The sequence below is a fragment of the Rhamphochromis sp. 'chilingali' genome (assembly GCF_963969265.1).
Source record: "Rhamphochromis sp. 'chilingali' genome assembly, chromosome: 7".
Taxonomy (NCBI): Eukaryota; Metazoa; Chordata; class Actinopteri; order Cichliformes; family Cichlidae; genus Rhamphochromis; species Rhamphochromis sp. 'chilingali'.
The window spans coordinates 27182922-27206123 of NC_137934.1; the positions used below are offsets into that span (position 1 = coordinate 27182922).

Consider the following 23202-nt stretch of genomic DNA (forward strand, 5'->3'; position numbering starts at 1 on the left):
GTGAAAGTACTGATCAAAGGTTGTGAATATTTATGTACACTTTGTTTTTTATTTTTAATTAATACACAAAAATGTTCTCTTCTTTATCTTCATAGCATATTGTGTGCTGAATTTTGTGGTGAAAAATTATATTGGACATTTTTGGAAAAAGGCTGTAATATGATAAAATGTGAAATAAATGAAGCGCTGTGAATACTTTCTGTATGCACTGTACATATTAGGCCTGAATGTCTATAGAACACCACCATGAATAATTTTATTAAACATCACAAATCACTAACATTTCAAAATTTTACAGAGAAATATGATCTCTGGGACAGTAGATTTCTCCAACTATAGTCAGATATAATTATAATTCTGGCCAGCTCAAGTCCTGGATTAGTCATCAGACCCTGGTGACCTGTAACTCACTGGGCCTTCTCAATCTCCATTCATTAATTATAGAGTTCTTACTTGTAGAAAGAATAATGTCACTCTGGTTCCTATATTCAACAGATTAGTCTAAAGCAGTGAGGGACGGAAGTTAAAGTTTCTAAACTTAAATCAAGAGCTAACGACCAGCATGTTAGACCCAAGTCACACTGGTTATTAGACCAGATACAATTAGAGTGGCAGTGACAAAGTGCAAGAGGGGTGTGAGGGAAATGGAGTGATAGCTGAGAGAAATATAGAGGGAGGCAGAGAGAGCATGAGAGTTGAAGATAAAGAGACGGAGAGACTGCATAAAAATGACCCCTTTTAACTAATTAGCAGTGCTGCTAAGGGCCCTCTGAGAGTTGCCCCTGCTGCACCATGGCCCTATAGGTGTTGAGATCAACTCTGTGGCCACGGGGGCTCACAAGCAATGTGTGTCATTGGCGAACACCATCAGTCATAGAACAAAGGAGGCACCCAGGTCAAAGGCAGCAATACACTCCTGGATTTTGCTGCTCCACTCCTCTTCATTTCTGTCCCTGCCCCCCCCCCCCCATACATTTCCTTTTCTATTAACCCTTTCCTCCTCATCCCTTCGTCTTCATCCCTTCTCCCCCTTCATATATCTCCCGATCTAGCGATCCTGTTCCTTTGTGTGTGAGTCAATTAGCTGGCCCTTTAGTTTTGATTTATAGAGCATGGGCCGCCTATGGCCTAATGGATGGCTGTGAATTTAATATGCAATGCTTTTGTGTGTGTGCATGTGTGTGTAAGACAGGGAGATAAATTAAGGACCAGGAGACACAATAGAGGTCACAGAGGTATCACTTGCTATACTGACCGTGTTTAAATAGTTGCTGGTCGGTCCCTCTCTTGAAAAAAAAAAATCTGCCTGTAATCCTGACATAATAGATTATGAACAATAATGGAGTGACTGGAGTGCTTGTTTAAAGTCTCTCAATATCATTAGCATGTGGAAATAATTAGTCCTTTCATAATGAGTGAAACCTGCAATTGTTATTTGTGCGAACAAAGGGCATCACCGGGCTGCAGAGATGATTCATCGGCTCATATTTTCATCCTCTTTGTTGCTGAGTTCAGAGATTAGCAGCACAGCCTGCCTTGGGGTAGCAGGAAGGAGAGGTCAGGATAGGTGCTAGCATACATCACAATCATCACCCTTATCATCATCGTCATCTGATTTTTGTAATTCACATGCTATGACCGGAGGCTATTTGCTCCAATACAAATCAAGAGGCCCTGTGTTGGTGGTTTACAGCAGGGTCATGAACTCTGAAGGCCAGATTTCACACTGTCTGAAAGGGGGCCTGTTAGTCCCTTTCTGCCCACACACACGGACAGCATATCATCACTGTCAGGTGGAAACATTTCATCTTCACAATGCCAATGCTCGCTTTTTTGGAACAAACATTTTCCTCCTTATGGAAAGGGGAAAAGATCTTGGAGATTTTTCTACACAGCACAGAGACATTTGATGATTTATCACTCATTCAGTGTCAGATTAAATTCATTTATATTTTAGCTTGACATATCTCACCCAACATAACTGCAGAAGACAAGCGCACACACACACACACACACACACACACACACACACACACACACACACACCCATCCCATGGCAATAGTGCTTTCCAACAGTAGGGGCCTTTCACAGAAGAACAGCTCGAGTAACATGACAAAAAGCCCAAGGCATTGACCCAGCCAGGGAAATTCCCCAGATCCCAATTCGATCAAGCATCTGTGGCATGTGCTTGAATAAGCCCAATCCACTGAGGCTCCACCCTAGAATTTAATGGATCTGCTTCCAATTTCTCTGTTTCAGACACTACAGGAGCTGCTCAGAGATCCCGTCTTCATGTTCTAACAGTCCTAACAGCTGTTTTGGGGGGCATAACATTAGGTGCAAGATTTTAATCCTGTGGATGGTCCGTGTGCATATCAAAAGTGTACTAAAATGGTAATATAATAATGCAGTAACATAGTAACAGTCAAAAGTTGGAGCACGCTCATGGTAGTTCTAAAAAATAGCGTGTGCCAAGAAATGTATAATAATAACAGGAATATGCTTTGAGAAAGGTTTATTTGTAGGAGGCCAAAATTTCTAACAATATTCCATCAAAATTGTTCTTTTCTTTTGTTTTCATCTTTTAGGTGAGTCATCCATGCATCCATCCAACTTTCTTTCTTTTAAAGAAGCAGAGATGTGCAGACCCCAGTCACCTCATTCAGTGGTGTAGCAATGCATGCTCAAGGCAGCTAAGAGACAACAGCTAGTTATTCTGTAGGTGTTCAAGGGGTTATAGTATTTGCCCATATCAGCTCACCTAGCTCATTTCCATGTGAGGAACTAAGCGCCTCTACTTTCCGTATGACCAAGCCTCTCCTGAATGGCTGAGATCAACCCCAGGGGAAGACATGCTTTCAGGCTGAGGCTGGTTTTCAGGGCATTAAAATGTAATACTGTAACAATAATGGTTTGATAAACAAACAGTGCTGCTTTTTAGACTGAATGGTACACTGTCATTATTCGACTGACGTAATGTTGCTGATGTGGTCAGGATGCCTATGGGTGTTCAGTCAGGTGTGCAGTCAGTGTTTTGCATTTTAGCTTGAGAATTTTCATACTGTCTTTGTGATAGCCTTTGCTGAGCTGTTATGGATTTTTTTTCCCACAATGATGATCACTTTTTAACACAAAGTGACTCCTGTAAAAGACACCAACCATAAATACTTCTCCCAGTATTTCCATGGTTGACATTAAAGTTATTAACTAATCTTTGTAATCAAACATGTTGTTTTGCAACGTACAGCGAAATCGTCAGGGCCAAAAAATACATTTCCCTAAAACTTACAGGTAAAGGATATTTTTATGTCTCGCCAACAAATTATAGGTATGGCTCTGCAATTTAGTGTAATAATTTATTTCTAGACTGAAACTCCATTGAGGATTCTGAGAACTTTTAATGATCAGAAGATCACATACTGGCTGATATTACATCAATTTTAAAATCAAGGTAAAAGATGAGTCGATGCTCACATGGGATTTATAAGGTATACATGTTATGGAAACAGCCCAGCAACAGCAGATGTATAACTGTGGTGGCTGCCCTGGAGGGCCACTGATAATACTCAGTCTAAATGACCTCATTAAGAGACCTTTGTTTTTTACCTTTTTCATCTCGGTGAGACATCTACAAAGCTGCCACTTCTTTCATCAGAGGTGATGAAAAATCACCATTTCTTTTTCCACACACAGTGGCTGCAGAGTACGTGCGTTCTTGGACGTGAGCAGAGATTATTAACAGTTTAATGGCTAACAAAGCCTGACAGGTGCTTCACTCACTGAGATTAAGGACCAGTGGGTTAACGACCCTGTGGGTGAGACTGTCATAACTCACAATAAGACCATTAAAGTGATATTACTGAGAAAGACTTTGGCTGATATGGACTCAACTTCCCAACAAGGTGGCACTAGATTGAGGGTTCCTGTCATTTTTCTCTCCCCCCCCCCCCTTCGCTGTAGCGCTGTAGAAATGTGTTTCAAATAAAGACTATCAGAAAGACACAAAGGGAGACAAGGAAGCTTTTGTTCTTTAAACATAAAAGACAATATGGGAAAATGGTCAACATACAACACTCCTAATTATATACTAGGTTTTATTTTGGAGAAGTATTATTTAGACAGTTACATTTGATTGGCTGCTAAAGGTGCACACAGCTAGTTAAAATGAAGAACAAAGAAAAAGGGAGGCACATTCTTGCACTCAGAGAAAGACCGGTTAGCCAGTAAAAGTTGCAGGACAATAGAGACAAAGCTCTGACAGGTACCTCTGTAGTTCACTGCTCCCCTCTGGTGGTCAGGACGGGATGCTGCAGTGCTTAGTAAGAAACAGAACAAAGAAAGCAGAGATGAACAATAGAGTTGACAGCAGGCAGCAGTAACAGAGATCAGATACTGCTGATCTGTGGCTCTGATAGTAACCATTAAACAGCAAAGACAAGGAGAGTGCCAACAAGTGTGAGCAACGTTTTAATGTGGTGACAGTAACTGAACATATGCAGAGTGTGGTTCATCATATAAAATAAGTGTACTTTGTTAAGTCTTGTAATAATATTTCCAAAAGATGCGAGAGAGAGGCTGTGTACAATGCTGAACAGGGCAGTTTGCAAATCTATGAATGTTGAAGACATCAAAAACAGAAGTAATAAAATAATGGAACAATTGTATCGTTTATTTGTTCATTTATTAGGATTTACTGATTTCTTAAGACTCTGACCTATTTAGTTGTAGTAATGTAGGATGATGTATGCAACATATGTTGAGGTTGAGAAAACTTATTTTACAGGGCAGGTCTTGCTTATACAGATGGACTCAAAAATGATGGATGTGGCTGAGGAGATGGAGCAAGTCATCTTGAAGGATCCTGGGGCGAGATAGTGAGCCCTAAGCTGGCCTGATGCATCTGTGCGTGTGTGTCAGCAGATTCACCTTGCTTATTATGCTCTGATTTCAAACACCAAGATGGGAACGGTAAAAGTGTTCAGCTCGAGTACAAATGGGACCTCAGAGTTGGATGGTAAAGTATATGAACAGCTCAAACATCAACAAGTTTCACACAGCGTGACACAGCTGCAAGTTTTGACGAGCTAGAATTGAAAGGTTCTGTCTTTCTAAGTCGAATACTGCGCTACCTACAGCACCTTTCGGTCTTCACTTTAATCTGTTGTCCTAGGATTTGTGGGTTGTTTTAATCTTGTCACAGGTTTAAAGGTCTATTGCAAATTCATTTTTCAATGCTGTGAAAAACCACAGACACATACGTCAAGCCACAATCTAAAAAAAAAACAACCTCAATAACAAATGAGTAAACAAGTTAATGACCTCTATCAGTCTGGAAAGGGTTCAAAAACACATTTCTAAGGATTTGGGACTCTAGTAAACCACATGGACAGCCATATCCACAAATGAAGGAAATGTAAATGATATATGTAAGTGTGATGAATATGTAAAAATGTACAAAAGGAAAAAAAGAAAATCCACTGCTTTGAATGTGTCCCTGTCCCTGCAGGGTTCACAGCTGCCACCTAAGCAGCACCACACCTTCACCTGCAGTCACCTGTATCCTCCAAGACACACCCAGCACTCCTCTTGCTCCACCAAGAGGAAACAAATTTCAGATTTGTGATCTCAGACATGCACTTTTTACCTGCATCTCTGGAAGTTCCTGGAAAGAGATAAACTAAAGAGACAGATGATCATTTGTGTTTAAGTTTCTGCTGCATTTTTAGTCACTATTTAATTCAGAAAGCCAACTGGTTTAATTTTTCTCTACTTTGGTTTTACAGAAAGAGGTAAGATCGCTGCCACTTTTGAACTTTATCTTTTCTCTAATTTTCCTTTTCATAACCTTCCAATAACATTTGCGTGTGTGTTAGATAAGAGTCCTCAGTAATGTAAGTACAAAACCCTAAAATTAATTTCCTCCTTTTGCAGATTAAAATGTGCTCCTTCATGTTTCTCAAATTCATGATGGTGCTATTCAACTTCTTTATCTTTGTAAGTATGTTTCCACTCTGATTACACATACAGCATGACTAGGAAGATGTTGAGGCATGGTTGTGAGACACTCATTTACTGAGTGACATTCGTAGAAAAAAAGTAAAAAAAACAAACAAACAACCTGGAAAATAATTTCCCTTTCCCATTCAGTGCAAAAAGAGATGTTACATAATCATCTCTGACCACTCTGAAGGCCTAAATAATACTTTTTCTATACCAAAGATTTTGCCTGGTTGTTGCAATTTTTACCTCATTAACTTTAAAGGCTGTACATTAATTATGCCACGTACATCTTCACCTCAGTCTTACCAATGTTAAGCTAAGTTTGCTTGGGGTCTGGGCTCACTTGGGTTCTTGCTCTCCCAGGTGAGCTATAGATGAGATATAGCATGAGCCATTTTCCTCAAAATGGAAATCATCGGCTGAGTGCTGCTTGATAAATTTGGTGCAGCAGCTCTCAAGGTGCGGCGATTGTGATGTCCGTCTGAAATCTAAGACAGCACAGGAGAATGATGTAACAGTTATTTATTGGTCATGAAGATCTTGCTTTAATGTGAACGCTCAAACATATTTTTGCAACTGCAGCTCCCTTCAAAACATATCTAAAGCAGACGTTTTTTCAAGAACTAAACCCTGTTGTTCATAGTGGCAGGAGAAAACTAAATAAGTGAGCACGTATAGGAACATTAAAGGATAGCAACTAAGACTGTGTTTCCTTATCTTCAGTGATAAATAAATAGTGTGAGTACATATGCATAAGTATTAAATGTAGTAAAAGCGAGAGCTATGAGCACACAAGCCCCTTCCTGCTGTTCAGGTGCATACAAGGTCCAGGTAATCAAATGCTAGTTAAAGAGAGATAAATCTCATAGGGAACAGGGAAGCAGCTAAAATATGTCACATCGGACAGAGAAGTGAAATGAGGGGCAGCTCAAAAGCCCAGTTATTTCAAAATGCTAATCATGCAAAACTACTATAGTAGAGTCCAAACAAAATCTGAATCTCACACTTAATAATCAAAGTGTTTAACTGTTCAAGATTATCTTAACATATGATTTGTACTTCTCCACTGAATCTTCTAATCTGTGAATGTGTTGCTCATGATCAAAACACTAGTAAGTGGCTTGAGAGTGTGCTAGGACAGCGGTCCCCAACCCCCGGGCCTCGGACCAGTACCGGTCCGTGAGTCGTTTGGTACCGGGCTGCGAGAGTTGAGGCTCAGGTGTGAAATGTATGGTTTTCAGGGTTTTTTTCGGTTTTGAGCGTTATTTTGTTATCGTTTTTATCGTTGGGTCTTTTCACGTGTGTTATGAATAAATCTTCTTTTTTCGGTACCGGTACTAGTTTTATTTCGTTGTATTTATCCGCGACACCTTAAAGGCCGGTCCGTGAAAATATTGTCGGGCATAAACCGGTCCGTGGCGCAAAAACGGTTGGGGACCGCTGTGCTAGGAGAAACAGCAAGCCTCCAGGATGGCACATCAATATGTTGCATTGCCAGGAGTTGGACTACCTGCCCAATGTCCGTAGGTTCCACGTAACACCTCATGCTACCAGTAGTTACACCGGCCCTAAAAGGAAAACTGGTGAACTAGTGGGGATATCTCATTTTGGCCCCTCTAGTGAACCCGTTGTTAATTTTATAAACACCAATGGAGCTGAAATGTATTAACAACCTTCTCTGCATCAGTACTGACTGATGGTATAATTGTTTAATGTGCGCATTGAAGAAGATATCCTGGTTAAAAATGACTCCAAGATTCCTCACAGTGTTACTGGAAGCCCAGGTAATGCCATCCACCATGTGTACACCATGTTTTTATACACCAAGACTTTAGGGAAGAGTAGAATCCTCATGGTTTTATCTGAATTTTGAAACAGGAAATTAAAGCATCTAGGTCTTTATGTCTTTAGGACATTCCTGTAGTTTAAGTATTTGATGTGTGTCATTTGGCTTTCTTGATAGATAAAGGTATGCATCATCTGCATAGCAATGAAAATGTATGCTACATCCTCTAATGATATGGCCTAAGCGTCCTAGCACAGATACCTGTTAACCTCAGTGTGTGAAGAAAACTCTCCATTTACATGAAAAAAACTGGAGTTTATTGATGGATATGATTCAAAACACTGCAGTGCAGCAACTTCATTACCTATGGCATGTTGTAATCTCTGTAATAAAATATTATGGTCAACAGTGGTGAAAGCTGCACTGAGCTCTAGCAGGGCAAGCATAGAGACAAGTCCACTGTCAGAGGCCATAAGCAGATCATTTTTGATCTTCACTATTGCACTTTTTGTATGTGATGAGTTCGATCAAACCAGTTAGCTGTTTTACAACTACTCTATAATTTACCTTATAATTAGGCCAATATCCAAAATTATAACTCCTGGGTCAAGTGATGGCTTTTTAATACTGCCACCTTAAAGGGCTGTGGTACATAGCCCATTAATAAAGATAAATCTATCTGTCTATTCTTCTATCACTTTCCAAGCTTTTCAAAGTGAACTAATTCCCCTGAGGTTCTCTTTTCATTCCCACTGTAGCTTTACTCTCCCCTTATTGGAGCCTTTGTTTCTCATTCTGCAGCCTGTTATTCAGTCACAGTCCACTAACTGTAAGACTCTTTCTGTTTCTATAGATGACAAAGATATTGTTTCTCCACCACTAGCACCAATTCTCAGTCTCATAAAACCTGGTTTACTCCCATTCCCTTTGCAATGTAGATCCTGAAAAAGACATCCAAATGCATATAACACACCGTCAAAGGTCTCAAAAAAGGTGAAAACTGTGCCAGCTGTGATAAGTGTATTTATAGCTGGCACACTTTTCACTTTTTTGTAGATGGGGCATGATGGTGACAGAAATGGGGTTTGAGGGGAAATATGCTTCTTGCATTACATTTAGTCGACAATGCTATGATGAACTGAACAGGCTGAAGAGACACCCCAGAGTAAGAGGTGGAGAGTGAAAACAAGAATAAATGAGAGAGTCAAAAACAAAGAGAATGTGTAGGAAAGACAAAGACAGGAAGCAGGAGATTTTTCCCATAAGGGACATGTCAGTGTCTGAAAGAGTGCTGGAGTGTGGAGTGCTGGTTCCTGATGTGGAGCAGAAGGGGGTCCCATGACTGAAACCAGTCTGATAGAGCCTGACTGCTCATATGAGGCTTCAAAGTAGGGTGAGTGGAGGGTGAAATACACAGAGGGGAGGGAGAAGGTTAAAAGGGTATAAAAGAAAGTGAAGAGAAAGTCAAAGATGGAGACATGAAGGAGGAGCCGGAGAGATCATGGCAATTACATTTTATTTATAGAGCACATTTTATCATACATACATATAGTTAGAGTTCTGCAAAGATAGCATTACAGTAGTTTGTTAGCAAATGCAAGTAGAATCAAAGTACAACAGCTATCTGGTGAACAGAAATTCACCAGAAAGTATCACGCAGCAGTGAAATCAGCAATTGAATTGACTACTGACTTATGACAGCAAGACATGATATAAAATGTGATCCAATTTTAAATTTGCCATAACTCTTTGTCATGTTAATGAAAATGTATTAAATATTTTTACATGATTAATACAGCAGCAAGACAACATCACATTTAGCCCTTATCATATTGACCTTTTTGTTATCCATATTTATCTCGCTCACCAAACCTAGAGACTAATATTCACTGGGCTTCACTTTGATGTTGTGTTGTAAAGCACCTGGAGATAACAGTTTCTGTGAAACAGTGCTGTTAACTACTAAGCTATTCGGTGAATGCCCATGGGGATACTGGACACATACGTAGTGTCCAGTTTTTGTAAAGCTGGAGATGGAAAAATTACACTGCAGTCCATAAAATTAATGGAGGATAGTAACATTCTCTCTTTGTTACGGGCAAAGCGGTAATCCTGGAGCCTTCCTCCAGAAACCTGAAGGCTGGCTTTCTCAAACAGCATTGGATGATTATTGAATCGGTTCCTGGTCAATGAGCCTGTGTGAATTAAAGGTAGTGACATAAAGATGCTGTCATTTTGCAGATGCCTTCACACAGGTCAGAGAAACTACTGTATATTAATCCCAGAGGGAAACTGAGTTGTCATAGCAGCAAATATACACCAAACATCAAGCACTCATATAAAATGAGTGTAGAAACAGAAATATTGATAGAATAAATATTAAGAAATGTTAAGAATAATAAATATTAAGATAAATACATAAATAGAGATAGGTATAAACATAAATATACATATAAATAATAGCAGCGGGAAGGAAAGACCTACTGTAACGTTCCCTCAACAACGAGGTTGAAGGAACCTGTTCCTGAAACTGCTCTTCAGATTGTCCAGTGTGTTATGGGGGGGGGGGGGGGGGCTGCATCATTGCCTGCGGTCTTGCCAGCATTCTGTCACTGATCACCTCCTCCAGGGTGGCGAGCTTCATGGCAACAACAGACTCTGCCTTCTTGATGAGTTTGTTCAGTCTGTTTGTGTCCTTTGCTTTGATGCCTGCAACCCAGCACGCTACAGCAAAGAAGATGGTGCCTGCAACAAGAGACTGATAAAACATATAGAGCAGCCTGCTGCAGACATTGAAGTTAATTGGGATTTTTATAAGATGGAAAGAGGAAAAGAACTTTTATTTTTACCCTCAGGGGCTGCTGGCATGAAATCTAGACACAAAGACTACTACACTGTCTGGTGACACCTCTGTTTGGATTCATAACACATCATTAAATAGTCGGAAATTGTGGTTGAAAGAATTTATCTGTTGTCTGTAATGCTCATGCATCAATCTAATTGGTGCAGCATGTAATGTTTTGTAATGTGGTTTCTTAAGTAACGGCAATGGCTATATCCATAGGGAGGCTTACTTGATTGTGGACCAGTGTGAGACACTACAGGTTGAAGACTTCATGAACCAAGCAGTTTTTTTTTTATATTTTAAGCTGGTTTCCTTCTATTAGGCTACATAGCCATTTTTCTCATTAGTGCAAAGAAATATCCAAGATACACATTTGGGTACTTATTTGACTACACTCTGTGTATTAGAAATATATGCAAATTAGTGCATAATAATGATGATGACCCTATTTGTCTTTTCAAACATAAAAAATGCAGGAAACATAAGGAATGCTACAAGTAAGTGTCATTGTAGTAGTTATTTCATAATTTCTTTTTACCTGTAAATACTACTTTACAGTTAACATTACAATGCATAGCTTAAGCTACAGTCACCCTGGGGAAAGCAGTAATCTGATATAACAAGATCAGCGTGAGGCTGTCTGTCTGAGATTATAACTTGTTGATTTGTCAGCTCTGTTAAAAAAAACAATGTAACCAATTAATGTATCCAATAATACAATTTAAATGATTCTGTACTAGTAGAATACATTGAAAATAACAGTGAGAGTGAGGGAAACAGAAACGGACATACTATGTTAAAATTGATGCACTGCTCTTGACGCATGGCAAAGTAAATGCAGAAGTCAATAAAGAAATAAAAAAGTGAACTGAACAGATCATCCCATTTTCAATTAAACAATTTAATTTACTTATTTTGTCAAATGGGAATTACTTGCACATACTTAACAGAAATTTGCAATGAACACAATTTTTTCTTAAGTGTACAGTATATGGATCTTGTTTCTCCTACAGATGGGTGGCCTCACTCTGCTGGCATTGGGGATCTGGGTGAGCAGTGATGGGGCTTCCTTGCTACAGATCTTGAGACCTTTCTCCAAACAAAGTACCCAGGTGGTCAATGTTGGCTTCTTTTGCATTGTCATCGGGGCTGCGCTGGTGCTGCTGGGAATCTTGGGCTGTTATGCAGCCCATAAGAAGAGCAAGTGTCTACTCCTTACAGTAAGTGGACAACTCCTGCTTTAGACGATGGCTAATAAAGTACCTGAACACTGGCGTAACAAATAAGTGTGTAGCAAACAGTAACAAATAGGAAAAGAACAAATACTGGAAGGAAAACCATAGGGTGCACGCAGAGTCACTCTCTGTGTGCATTCAGATGGAGAAACTCACTTGGTGTGCAGAATTTTGAAGCTGATAATGAGTCACTAACAGATTTTCCAGGCTCCGGAGGCCTAGACAATCTTCTAATATTTTTACTACCCTGTCACGTCAGTCACTGATATCATGCACAGTTTCAGGTAGTCGTTTCAGTCTGTCTTCAGAGTCAATAAAAGTTTGTCACCTGTAATTGCTTAAATATTATTTCAGTGGAATCATATCTCAATCACATCTCAATGGAAAGTTTGAGCAACTAAAGAAATAAGACTAAATGTTAAACTTCAATTCATTAGATGGAATAAAACAGCAATCATGGATTAATAATCCATATATGTATTGCTTCACTGCTTTTAAATGAGGACACTGATATTAAGATCAAAAACACTAAAAATGATACTGTGTGGTTTCATGAAGTGGCCCACATTTTTTTTGGTATCCCACCCATCCTTGCTTTTACACTGGGTTCATCAGCCACCCTCCTTCCTCATCCATATCAGCAACACCACCAACCCTTGTACAACACATTGTACATTATTACACTCATTAGCGAAGACGTTAACTACCTCTTAGCCCACTGCAGTGAGTAATGAGGAGCACAGGCAGCACATTTTGCCCCTGCAGCGTCCCCATCATGTCTACAGCTCCTGGTGAGTTGAATGACAGCAGAGGAGTATATTCTACAACTGGCATCACAGTTAGCAGCAGATATTTGGCCTACCTGAGAAACTGCTGTAATGAACTAAACATAATAAATGAAGATGGATCATCAGCTCTGTCCTTTCAGCATAGACCCGTGTACTCACTGTCCATTGATTTTACAACAATGCGACTATAGATAAGCTTTTTTTTAATCAGTATATTTGAAAAACCTTGACACATTCCCCTCTTCTTCTCTCCCTGCAGTTTGCCTCCATCATGCTCATCATATTCATTTCTGAAGTGGCTACTGGAGTCGTAGCTTTGACCTACACCTCGTTTGTAAGTTTTCATTTCCTGCATCCATCCTTTTTCTCTTTGTCCATTACTCTCATTCCTTTTCCTTTTCCTTTTTCTTTTGTCTTTTTTTATTTTTCTCATCTAGTTCTGCTTTTTCTCCCACCCTTTCACCTCATTGTGCTATTGTCTGGATTTTATCTCAATATAAATTTTCTATCTTAGCAGTGGACTATTATTGAATTATGGGCTTTATGTCCACCTCACTACATTTCTGCTACTTAATGACTCTGGGATAGCCTGGGGCTGTGTGCACTGTCTCTCACTTTGAACAATATATTACTCTGAAATATAAAACCTAAAGCATTTTATATGCAAAACAGCCTATTTAGATATGTGTTCCCCTCTGTCTGCCTTCTCTCTCTCTCTCTTTCACTCACATACACACACACTCACACACACACACCTGCATACATGCATACTCCATTTTCATTTAGTGCCACACCAAGTAAAAATTAAAAGGAATTCAAAGGCGCTGTGAAAAGGGAGGTTAGTGAAGACTGGGGTCCTAAGAGAAAATCGGTTGTTCCTGAAATTCCAGAGGCAAGAATGGTAATCTAATACTTGGCTTTCTGCAGCTGGGAAATGGGGAATAGAGCAGAGGGAACTCTGCAGTGCTTGAAAATTTCATTTAATTTGTTTGAACTTCTGCTATTGATAAACCAGTTTAAGCTGCAGGTACACACTGCAAAAAGTATCACAAAAAAGGACAAAAACAAGCAAAAACAAACAAAACAAGCAAAAGAAAGTCCTGTAGATTATAACTGCTAAAATATTTCCCAAAACCAAAAACTGGAGGACGTTTTTGGTTTTGGGAAAAGGCGATGGAAAAAGGTGCTTCGACTTACGAACATTTTGACTTACCCTCTGGAACGAATTAGTTTCGTAAGTCGGGGTTCCACTGTACAGTTTGACTGGCTCATTATTATTTGCCAAGTGGCTGCTGCATTTATTTCTTTAACTTACTCTAAATTTCTACTGATTCTTCTCTACTAATTTACTCAGTCACATACACATTCATACAGCATTTACTACTCTATGACATAACATTCTCATACTCTCATACTCACACACACTGACTCCAATGAATGTGGTTGTAACTCAGAGGGCAACGCATTATTTTGCCCAAGGATACTTCAACATACAGACTGATCCTTCCACTATGCTCCAATTAGTTGATGACCTATTGTACCTCCTGAGACAGAGCTGCCCCATATCATTTGTATGATAATCCAGTGAAAACAACAATCTCATGTATAGTGATGATGACAAATGGTGTGCCACCTGGCTAACCTTTAGAATTGGTGACAAAGGGCATCTGCGGTGGAAACCAAACAGACTTATTGTTGGCCATTATAATTTACCATTTGCCCACCAGCAGGCCCATTTTACAAGGAGTTTTTAAATGTCAATAACTCTGTTACCATTTGTGCTAGAGACAAAATGCTTTGGAAAGAAGAAAAAGTGAGCTTTACAGGGATATTGTGTTATCATGGTAGCAGAAGACATCCACAAGGTAGTACTGTCTGAACATGGATGTAAAAAAAATCAGGTCTGATTAGATTATTTCACATGCGCTTCACATTTTCATATTCCTCAACCATTTTGGGCTAGAGAGAAAATTCAAATGGTTCCTAAAAGATGTTAATTATTTTTTCATTTTGCACCCAAAATAACAAAATAATCCATTGGACCTGTACAAATCTTGGCCAATAAAGGATAAACTACCTCAGTGATCTCGTCCCCAGACTCTGCTTCCTCTACAGAAGATGTGTCAGTGAGATTAAGGAGATCCTCAAAGTATTCCTTCCACTGGTTGACTATATCCTCAGTTGAGGTCAGGAACACCCTCTGCACACCAGATTTTTTGGCTTCAGCTACTGCTGAGCCACATTCTGTTTGGCTTGCCTGTACCCATGAGCTACTTCTGAAGTCCCACAGGGTAACCCGCTGTTCCGACCAGTTACACCCCTCTAGGTCTCACTGTTGTTGCCCACAATGTTAAAGTCTCCCAGTAGGAGAAGGTTCGGTATTCTGAACTGCCATTCTGTGCATAAGCACAAATGACAGAACCCATTCTCTGACCCAAAAGGCAAAGGGAAGCGACCTTCTCGTTCATTGATGTATGTGTGTGCAAATACTTTAAAACTGAGGCTTTTGAATCAGCAGTTTTTGAACTAAATTGACATATATACATATATATATGTATATATATGTTGAGCGATTTAAATCTTTTATGCAGTTGCCCTGATGTTCTGTTAAAGATTATTTTTTGCAGTGTCCAGGTTTGCATTTAACTTCTTTCTCTGGGTGGAATGTAATATATTATGTTCCTGTTCAATCCTGAGTGTGCCACCTATCAAACAAAGAAGCTATAGGCAAGTGTGTTGGTGGTTGTCCTTGGAGACTGAACATTGAGCTGCTCTCCTGCTGTCGTTCTCTGAGTTTGTTAAATTCAATCTCTCCACTCTCATTTCCAAAAGCTGAGCAAACCAAAGCCAACCATGTAAACGGCAACTGGTGAGACACGTTTTGACAACAGAGAGCATGCTTGTCTAGAGAAAGTGAGGAGTGGGTCCAAGCTATTGCCTGAACCCCCATTAAATGTAAGATATAACTCAGCTTTGTTTTCATTAAAACAATTTAATGTGCTCTTTGTTATCTTTAGCATCATTTGTTCATTGCAGACATGGTAAGTTCCATCGTGGATATTAATGTGTGAGACCAGCTTTCCATCTCCTGCTTTTCATAAGACACAATAAACAGTATACCAGTGGAATAATGAAAATGGACAATATACATCTAATATGCATATATATAGCTGCCTGTGTAAATATGTAAAAGACAGAGGAGGGTACAAATAAAGGAGGATATAAATAAAGACCTGATCTATCATGTATTACTTATCTGCAGCATAAATCTGCCTTTTGGTTTCTGGGTCTCTGCTGCTCATCTAACCAGGAAGTCAATAACCTTCAGGTAGTCAGAGTAACTGAGATTTCCAGCATGTATTATGAGAAGCTGTCAGTGGTCGTTGTCATGGTTCTGTTTGTACAAAGTGACCAAAGTGGAGATATATTACAGGGCTGATATGATATGAGTTAAGAGTACATGAAATAGATGTGCTGTGAAATAGATGTGCTGTGATGTTTAGTGACACAACAGTTGCGCCACTTTAATTCTTAATTCTTATCCTTACTTAGAAAATGTTTAAAAACCAAATGCCTTAAAAAAACAAACAAAAAACCCCAAAAAACAAGAGGAATATAAATGTATGTTGTACTGATACATGTACAACAGATTTTTTTAAAAAGTATTGAACATGCCACCAATTTTCTAAGTAAATATATTTCTAAATGTGCCATTAGCATGAAATTCTGATTAGATATTGGTAACATCCATTCTAACCCACACATGCAATAAACCAAAACATACATGTCCATGTTACTAAACAGTATTGAGCGCATTAGAAAGGGTAATTTCACCATAGACCAGCCATGGTCAGGTGTTCCCCACAAGAGTTCACACAGAGCAGTGAACAGAATTCTCAGAAGGGTTAGAAGAGTCAGAGTTTTCCAAGAATCAAGGACCACTTCTGGAAAGCTACTTCTTGCTGGCACGTATGGACGTATCCAGTGGCACAGTGCTCCCAACTACCGTCTTATTGCATCTTCCAGCAATGCACTGATCATTTTTAGACATCAACCTCAGACAGAACCCGGACTTTACTTTGGATTGGACAGACAGTATCCCACCTGAGTTTGTGAGACCACCGAGTGCTCTGTTGCTTTTTTTAGGAACAGAAGGCGACACATAGGTGGTGAAGCCACGTAGGTGAAGCCAACGGCAAGATGTGCTTCATCATATTTTCTAATCTTTGGCTTGGACAGAAGTTGGTTTGGAAACATATTTGGCGATGTTTGGAAGCCCCCCAAAAAACTCTGTCCATTATACTAGCAGTATCCAAGCATTCTCTTTTTTTTTTTTATTATCATACCCCCCCCCCCCCCCCCCCCCCCCTCCCGCAATGGCTCTGTTCCCCCACTTTGGGAACCTCTGCGCTAACCCAACAACCCGCTAACCCAACGAGCAAAAACATGACTAAATATGACAATTATGACAATTATGACAACTAACCCACTCCTATGAACAAATGAGTATATCACTTTCTTTGGAATTAGTTGCTTTGATTTTTATTTATTGCTTTCTTCTTAACATGTATGCCATACAAGAAAAGATACTGTTAATTATTTGAAAAACAGCAACATACTATAGAGCAAGAGATCACTAATTTAATAAAAGATGAAGGTGGAGATTTTGATCATGTGTAAATGTGTTCATACCACTCTACATTGATAGATGTACAGTGCTAACATCTCCTGCATCACTGAACTGTGTATTACTTCAAGCTCTTTGTTGCTTATCCACTGTGTGTGTGTGTGTGTGTGTGTGCGTGCGTGCGTGCGTGCGTGCGTGCGTGCGTGCGTGCGTGCGTGTGTGGGCGAATGCACGTGTATGCATCCAACAGAAAGTGACAAGGCGCAGGGCAATTGACAGTATTGAATTAGCCTCCTAGTAATATATCTTTCTGATTTTAGCCTCACTTGGGGGGCACATTTAATCGTGACTTGTATCGCAGCATCCCCTTGGGATACCCCATGTATCCCATTCACTGTGCACGCATTCAAACATGTCCACCCACACAGAGAAGCTAAAAAGAAAAGAAAATAGGGCTGTACATGGCTACATGCATTTAGAGTACATTTCTGACCCTCCCTACCCATCAATTAGGTCTTTGTGACAGTACGTGATAGGTTTATTTATCAAAACAGAAATAGCAATCTGCAAAGGAAAGGAAACAAAGAAGGGAGGACATGAGGGCAAGCTATCCTTGTCATGATGCGGCTCTGTGCAGGCAGGAAAGGCAGGCAGGATCCAATTGCAGACTACACGGGGGCAAGAAAGTGAACTCAAAAGGCAGCTTTATTGCTGACACAAGGGGAAAACGATACAAAAGTAAACTGGGAAAATATAACCTAAACACACGGAGAGGCACACAAGTAAACACACAGCCATGGATCGCGACACGGAGCAAAGGAAGACACAGACACTAAATACAAGAGGGATAATGTGGGAAGTGAGGACACATCTGACACAGTTTACCTAGACATCACAAGACACTAAAACTAAACATAACAACCTAGCGAGTATAGATAGAAAGGATTGTCACTGGGTAATTTTGACCCAGTGACTTTAGAAACAAAATATAAAATTCAGACTAGATGTGTCCAGTGAGGATATATTTGTTTATATATGATGTCAGTAAATCAGTTTTTTCCACAGGCTGAGGGGATCTTGAGAGCGTGGGCGACTCCTGCTCTACAGAATCAATATGGTAATGATCCTGCTGTCACTAAGCTCTGGAACAGCACCATGACACAGGTACAGGATATTGTGTTTTCCTATTCTTGTTATATGTGTTTAGAACTTTATATATATAAACTGTATATACATTCACCATTGATTTATGTATACCTGCTTAACTGCATATTAACATATATATCTGTTCTGCCAATCACATGACAGAAACAAATGCATTTAGTCATGTACAAAAGTGGTTTAAGGGACTTGAACATGGCATAGGTGCTGATGCTAGACAGGCTGGTCTGAGTATTTCAGAAATCGCTGATCTACCTGTATTTTAGAACATAGTCATCCTACAGACAATGATCTTCAAAAGAGAAAATATCCAGGGAGTGAAATTCCTTGAATGTTGGAAGTCAGACAAGGTTGGCTGGGATGCTTTCAGCTGGTAGGAAAGCAACACTAACTCAAATAACAGACAATTGCAAACACATTGTCTTGTCGGATGAGTCTGGATTTCTGCTGCCTGAACAGGATCTAGTAACCATTACAAACATCCAACAAAGAGTGTCAAGCATGAACAGCACCAGTTGGACAGTACCAGGCCCCAACATGATTCACATCTGCTTGCTGAAGAACTAACTGCACTCCATGAGCACCTGGCAGCAGAAATGAACCGGTTGATAATGGACAACACGTAGCTGGAATGGATAATTGAAGGCTGGACAGTGCTGATCCCCAATGTTCACAGATCCTTGGGGATCAGAGGGGCAAAACATCAGCTACTGGTAAACAGAGCAGTTGTTCAAGATGCTCTCCCCCCACTGTTCTTTGTAGGCCTGAACTCTTTAATCCCAGGTGATTGACAAGACTGATTACACACACTGCTTACAGAATAGAGCAATCGTTAGCCACCTCCTCTACATGGATGATATCAAGCTGTATGCCAGGAGTAAACAGGACATCGATTCACTTATCCATCCCACCAAGATCTACACCAGTGACAGTGGAATGCTATTCGAACTGGAGAGGGAACAAACAAAGAGAGTGATGGTAGTCAGAACTGAGGGGATTGCAAAACCAAAAGGGAACATTGCAGACACTAAGAATAGCGAGAATTACAGGGCAATCTGACAGGGATGTGGGAATCATGAAGCGGCTGCCAGGAAAGTTGCAACCACCAAATACCTGCAGAGACTAAGGCAAGTCCAGAAGAGTTAGCTGAAAGAGAAGAATGAGATTTAGGCAAGTAACACCTACACCCTGCTGGAATATATGTCTGAAAGAGGAGATAGAAACCACTAACATCAAGACAAGACAGTGCCTTTAAGAAAGGACCATTATGTAGATAACCCTCTTCACATATTTTCCTGCGGCATGAATAACACAAGAATGTCATCCTTCTTTCAGCTACATTGCTGTGGTTTCTCCAACTACACTGATTTCATGGGCTCTAACTTCCAAAATGCAACTGGAGGCAGCCTGCCTTCCATCTGTTGCAGGACCAACAACAACACTTGCACCCCAGCCCAGGCAGAGTACAGCAATGTGCAGGTGAAATTACCATATTATACATTGTGCAGCTCTGGCATGAAAACAATGACAATTCAAACAAGCTAGTGTTTAGCAGGAATACTGTTTGCCATGCTCTGTGGCGTTCCAGGTCCAGTTCACTGATATGTAGCAGACAACTGCCAGCTACATATGTAGCTGTTAGTGACCACTAATTAGAATCAAAATAGAATCAAAAGAAGTGAAAACAAATATTCTGTCATGCTATGAAGTTGTCTGGGGACTGTGGGCCTGGAAGTAAAGCAGGTTTCCTACTAATTTGAAAGTTGGTAGTTTGATTGTCAGTTCCTCCGGTTCACATGTTGAAATATCCTCGGCCGAGATTCTGATGGCTTTATATTAGAGTATGTGTGCTAGACAAGATGGTATGGCATAGAATAAAGCACTGTATGAATGTGTGAGTGATTGGGAGTATGAGACTTGTATTATTAAACTGCATTTCGAGGGTTTAATTCTAGAAGAAAAGTGCAATTTAAGTATGGTTGTTAGATAAGAACTTACTATAGAGACCAAAACCTGTAAAAGACCTTTTTAATGCTGTAATATTAAATATTTTTACATAGACATAAATGGTGCTAAGCATAAATAAAGTTTATATTCCTGGTATTGAAACCATGCCACCCACATTGTAGTTCATTACTGACACATGTAGTGGTGTGAAAATGTGTGGAACATCCTGCCCAATGACAACAATGTCCAGTAAAAACAATGGAAACTGTCTACTGCAGCTATTTTTTTGTTTTTTGCCATACGTTTTTAAGCTTTAACATTTTTTCAGGTTAACTTATCTTCAACTGAAGTCTCATTGTAGCTCCTGCATGGATTGAAATTCCACAGTCATTCTTTTTGCATAACCTCAGAGCTATGCAAACAAATGAAAAACACCAAAACGTCACTAAGATTTTAACAGTGGGGGACCATGTATGTCTAAATTCTATGACGGTAGCAACAGTTAAAATATTTGATTCTGGACCAAGTGTTGACTGCCCCAAGCATCTTGATTCTGGCCTAGAAATGTAGTGGATTTTGAGCCAACCATTATTTTGCAGTTTTGCGATTGTTATTTTTGCATTAGTGTCTGCATGAGTGTCAGCCATGCGTGTTATGATGATGCATTAGGAATTAACCAGAGCCCATTTCCTATTAGGGCTGTTTTCAGCAGATCCTGATGATCATCAAAGAGAACGCTAGCACCATGGGAGGCACTGCTGCAGGAATTGGATTACTGGAGGTAAAAACTCATGCAAAGCTTAAGGATGCATTCAAAACCTGTTTATGTCATTCTGTTTGGACTCTTACACTTTTGTTTCTCCAGATTGCTGCCATATTGGTATCCATTAATTTGTACTGCCACCTGGATAACGAAGATAGCTGAGAGGTCTTCACAGAGAACATTTTGGGAGTGACAGATAATTTAATTAAAAATCAAATCTATATTAACATCACTCTTATTCTTTTTATGCAATAATTAGCTATAAAGTCATATTTATTATGTAAAAAAAACATCATATATAAGTTTCTGTTAGAAGTAGTACACTTTTACCAATATCATCCTTGGTTTTCAATGTTGCCTTTTCAAAAAGAATGTATGTATAAAATAAAATATTTCAAACATTTGTTGAATATGTTTCAGTGTTGGGTTATTTTTTTCAACACCTTTTGGGTTTTGCTTTTTTTTTAATATCCACATTTAGTGGCCACAGTTTCAGATCTGCAACAAAAGTCAGAAAGTCAACTCAGTATAAGGACCTAAAGGTAGAAGCAAACAAAAAACTGTGAGCTGAAGAGGTTCAGTCAGCGAGCACCCAGAACAAAATGATTTAGTTTAACTAACAAAAACCTTTACCCATATTTACCCATATTTAGTGGAGAGTTGAACAAAAGTCTGCTGTGGAAACAAATTGCTTCAGGTGACATATGCTAAATGTGATGTGAAAGAAACGTAAATGGCGGACATGACATCATATTGACGATGAAAATGAAAATCTAAAGTACTGGAATTTACAATAAATGTTTTTTTTTAAAAAGGATTTTTAGATAGGACCAATACCATTTGCATTATATATGATTCCTCTATGGAGTATAATTAGAAGGCCTTGCATAACAATGCCACAACACAAGAATGTGGATGACATATGCAGCTTGAATTGTTCATGAAACCACATAACACGCACCAATTATTTAAACTACAGGAATGTCTTAAGGACAAAGATAATCATTAATGTCCTGCTTCTAAATTCAAGCCTTCAGCTGATCCAAAATGCTGCAGAGTACTGATGTAACTTTTTGGCTTCTTCTCACTGGGTCCCTGTTAAATCCAGAATCAAATTTCTAGATGACGGCGTAGTCTGAATGTTTGTTTTCTCTGTATTATTGTAATATTGCAACTTAATATTTTTACCTTTTTAAGACATTTTTTCTCTATTTTAATTTCAACTGTTTATTCACTGCTCTTGAATTAATGCTTTCAAACATTATCCATTAGCCTTGTTCAAACAGTCATTTATAACCAAAAAATAACAGCAAGAAGTACAGACATGGCTGACTTTCAAATGAAAAAGGAACAGCATGTAAGATATTTGATCAAATGAGATCATGTTATATTTATTACACAGTTATACTACAAGTTGTAGAGTTCTGTATAAATTGATTGAGTTCCTTCTGTCATGGCTGCAGTTGTGTAGTGAAGTGAGAGTGAGGAGACCCTTAAATTTTCAGCAGGCACACTAATCTATAATTTAGATGATGCATGAACAAAATGTCTTTGTATGCTATGAAACATGTCACTCATAATGATGAATGCACAGAGAATTTCCATTCATCTCTGCAACTGCTCTTGTTCCCACAGAACCCCCTCATCTGCACCATTTCAAAGTTTAACATCTAACTGATCTGAGACCACGGGTGAAGATCCTTTTCTTTTGCTTTTGTTACAAAGTCATTTGAAAATAATAATAATAATAACAATAATAATAATAAATGAAAGATTAAAGAATACTATCACTGACATGCAATTCAATTCAGATCCCCCTTGTCATGCCCAAATAATCTCAGTGTTTCAAAAAATTTCACAATGTTGAACAATGGTCCTTTAAAGAGATGCATGTCCTCTGCAGCATCTACAAGCCAAACTCTGATGAGTGTAAAGCCTCAGATCCGTTTCATTTTGATTGCTGGCTTAAATATAAAGTAGAATTTAAAACGCCTCTAGAAGTCTGCCTCCACACACATACATGCATCATAACATGTGGCTCTCCTTGAA

At 39.3% G+C, this 23202-nt stretch overlaps 2 protein-coding genes across 2 annotated transcripts in view; one reads left to right on the forward strand and one right to left on the reverse strand.

The window, feature by feature from the left end:
* pomgnt1 (protein O-linked mannose N-acetylglucosaminyltransferase 1 (beta 1,2-)) overlaps positions 1–23202 on the reverse strand; it is a 124329-nt gene that overhangs the window by 70378 nt on the left and 30749 nt on the right. The window lies entirely within an intron of this gene.
* On the forward strand, positions 5939–21315 carry tspan1 (tetraspanin 1; the record flags this gene model as incomplete). Its single annotated transcript, XM_080887306.1, has 7 exons — positions 5939–5995; positions 11646–11852; positions 12915–12989; positions 18348–18446; positions 19779–19922; positions 21088–21171; positions 21256–21315. 7 exons carry the CDS (start codon positions 5939–5941, stop codon positions 21313–21315), a joined length of 726 nt encoding a protein of 241 aa, XP_080743432.1.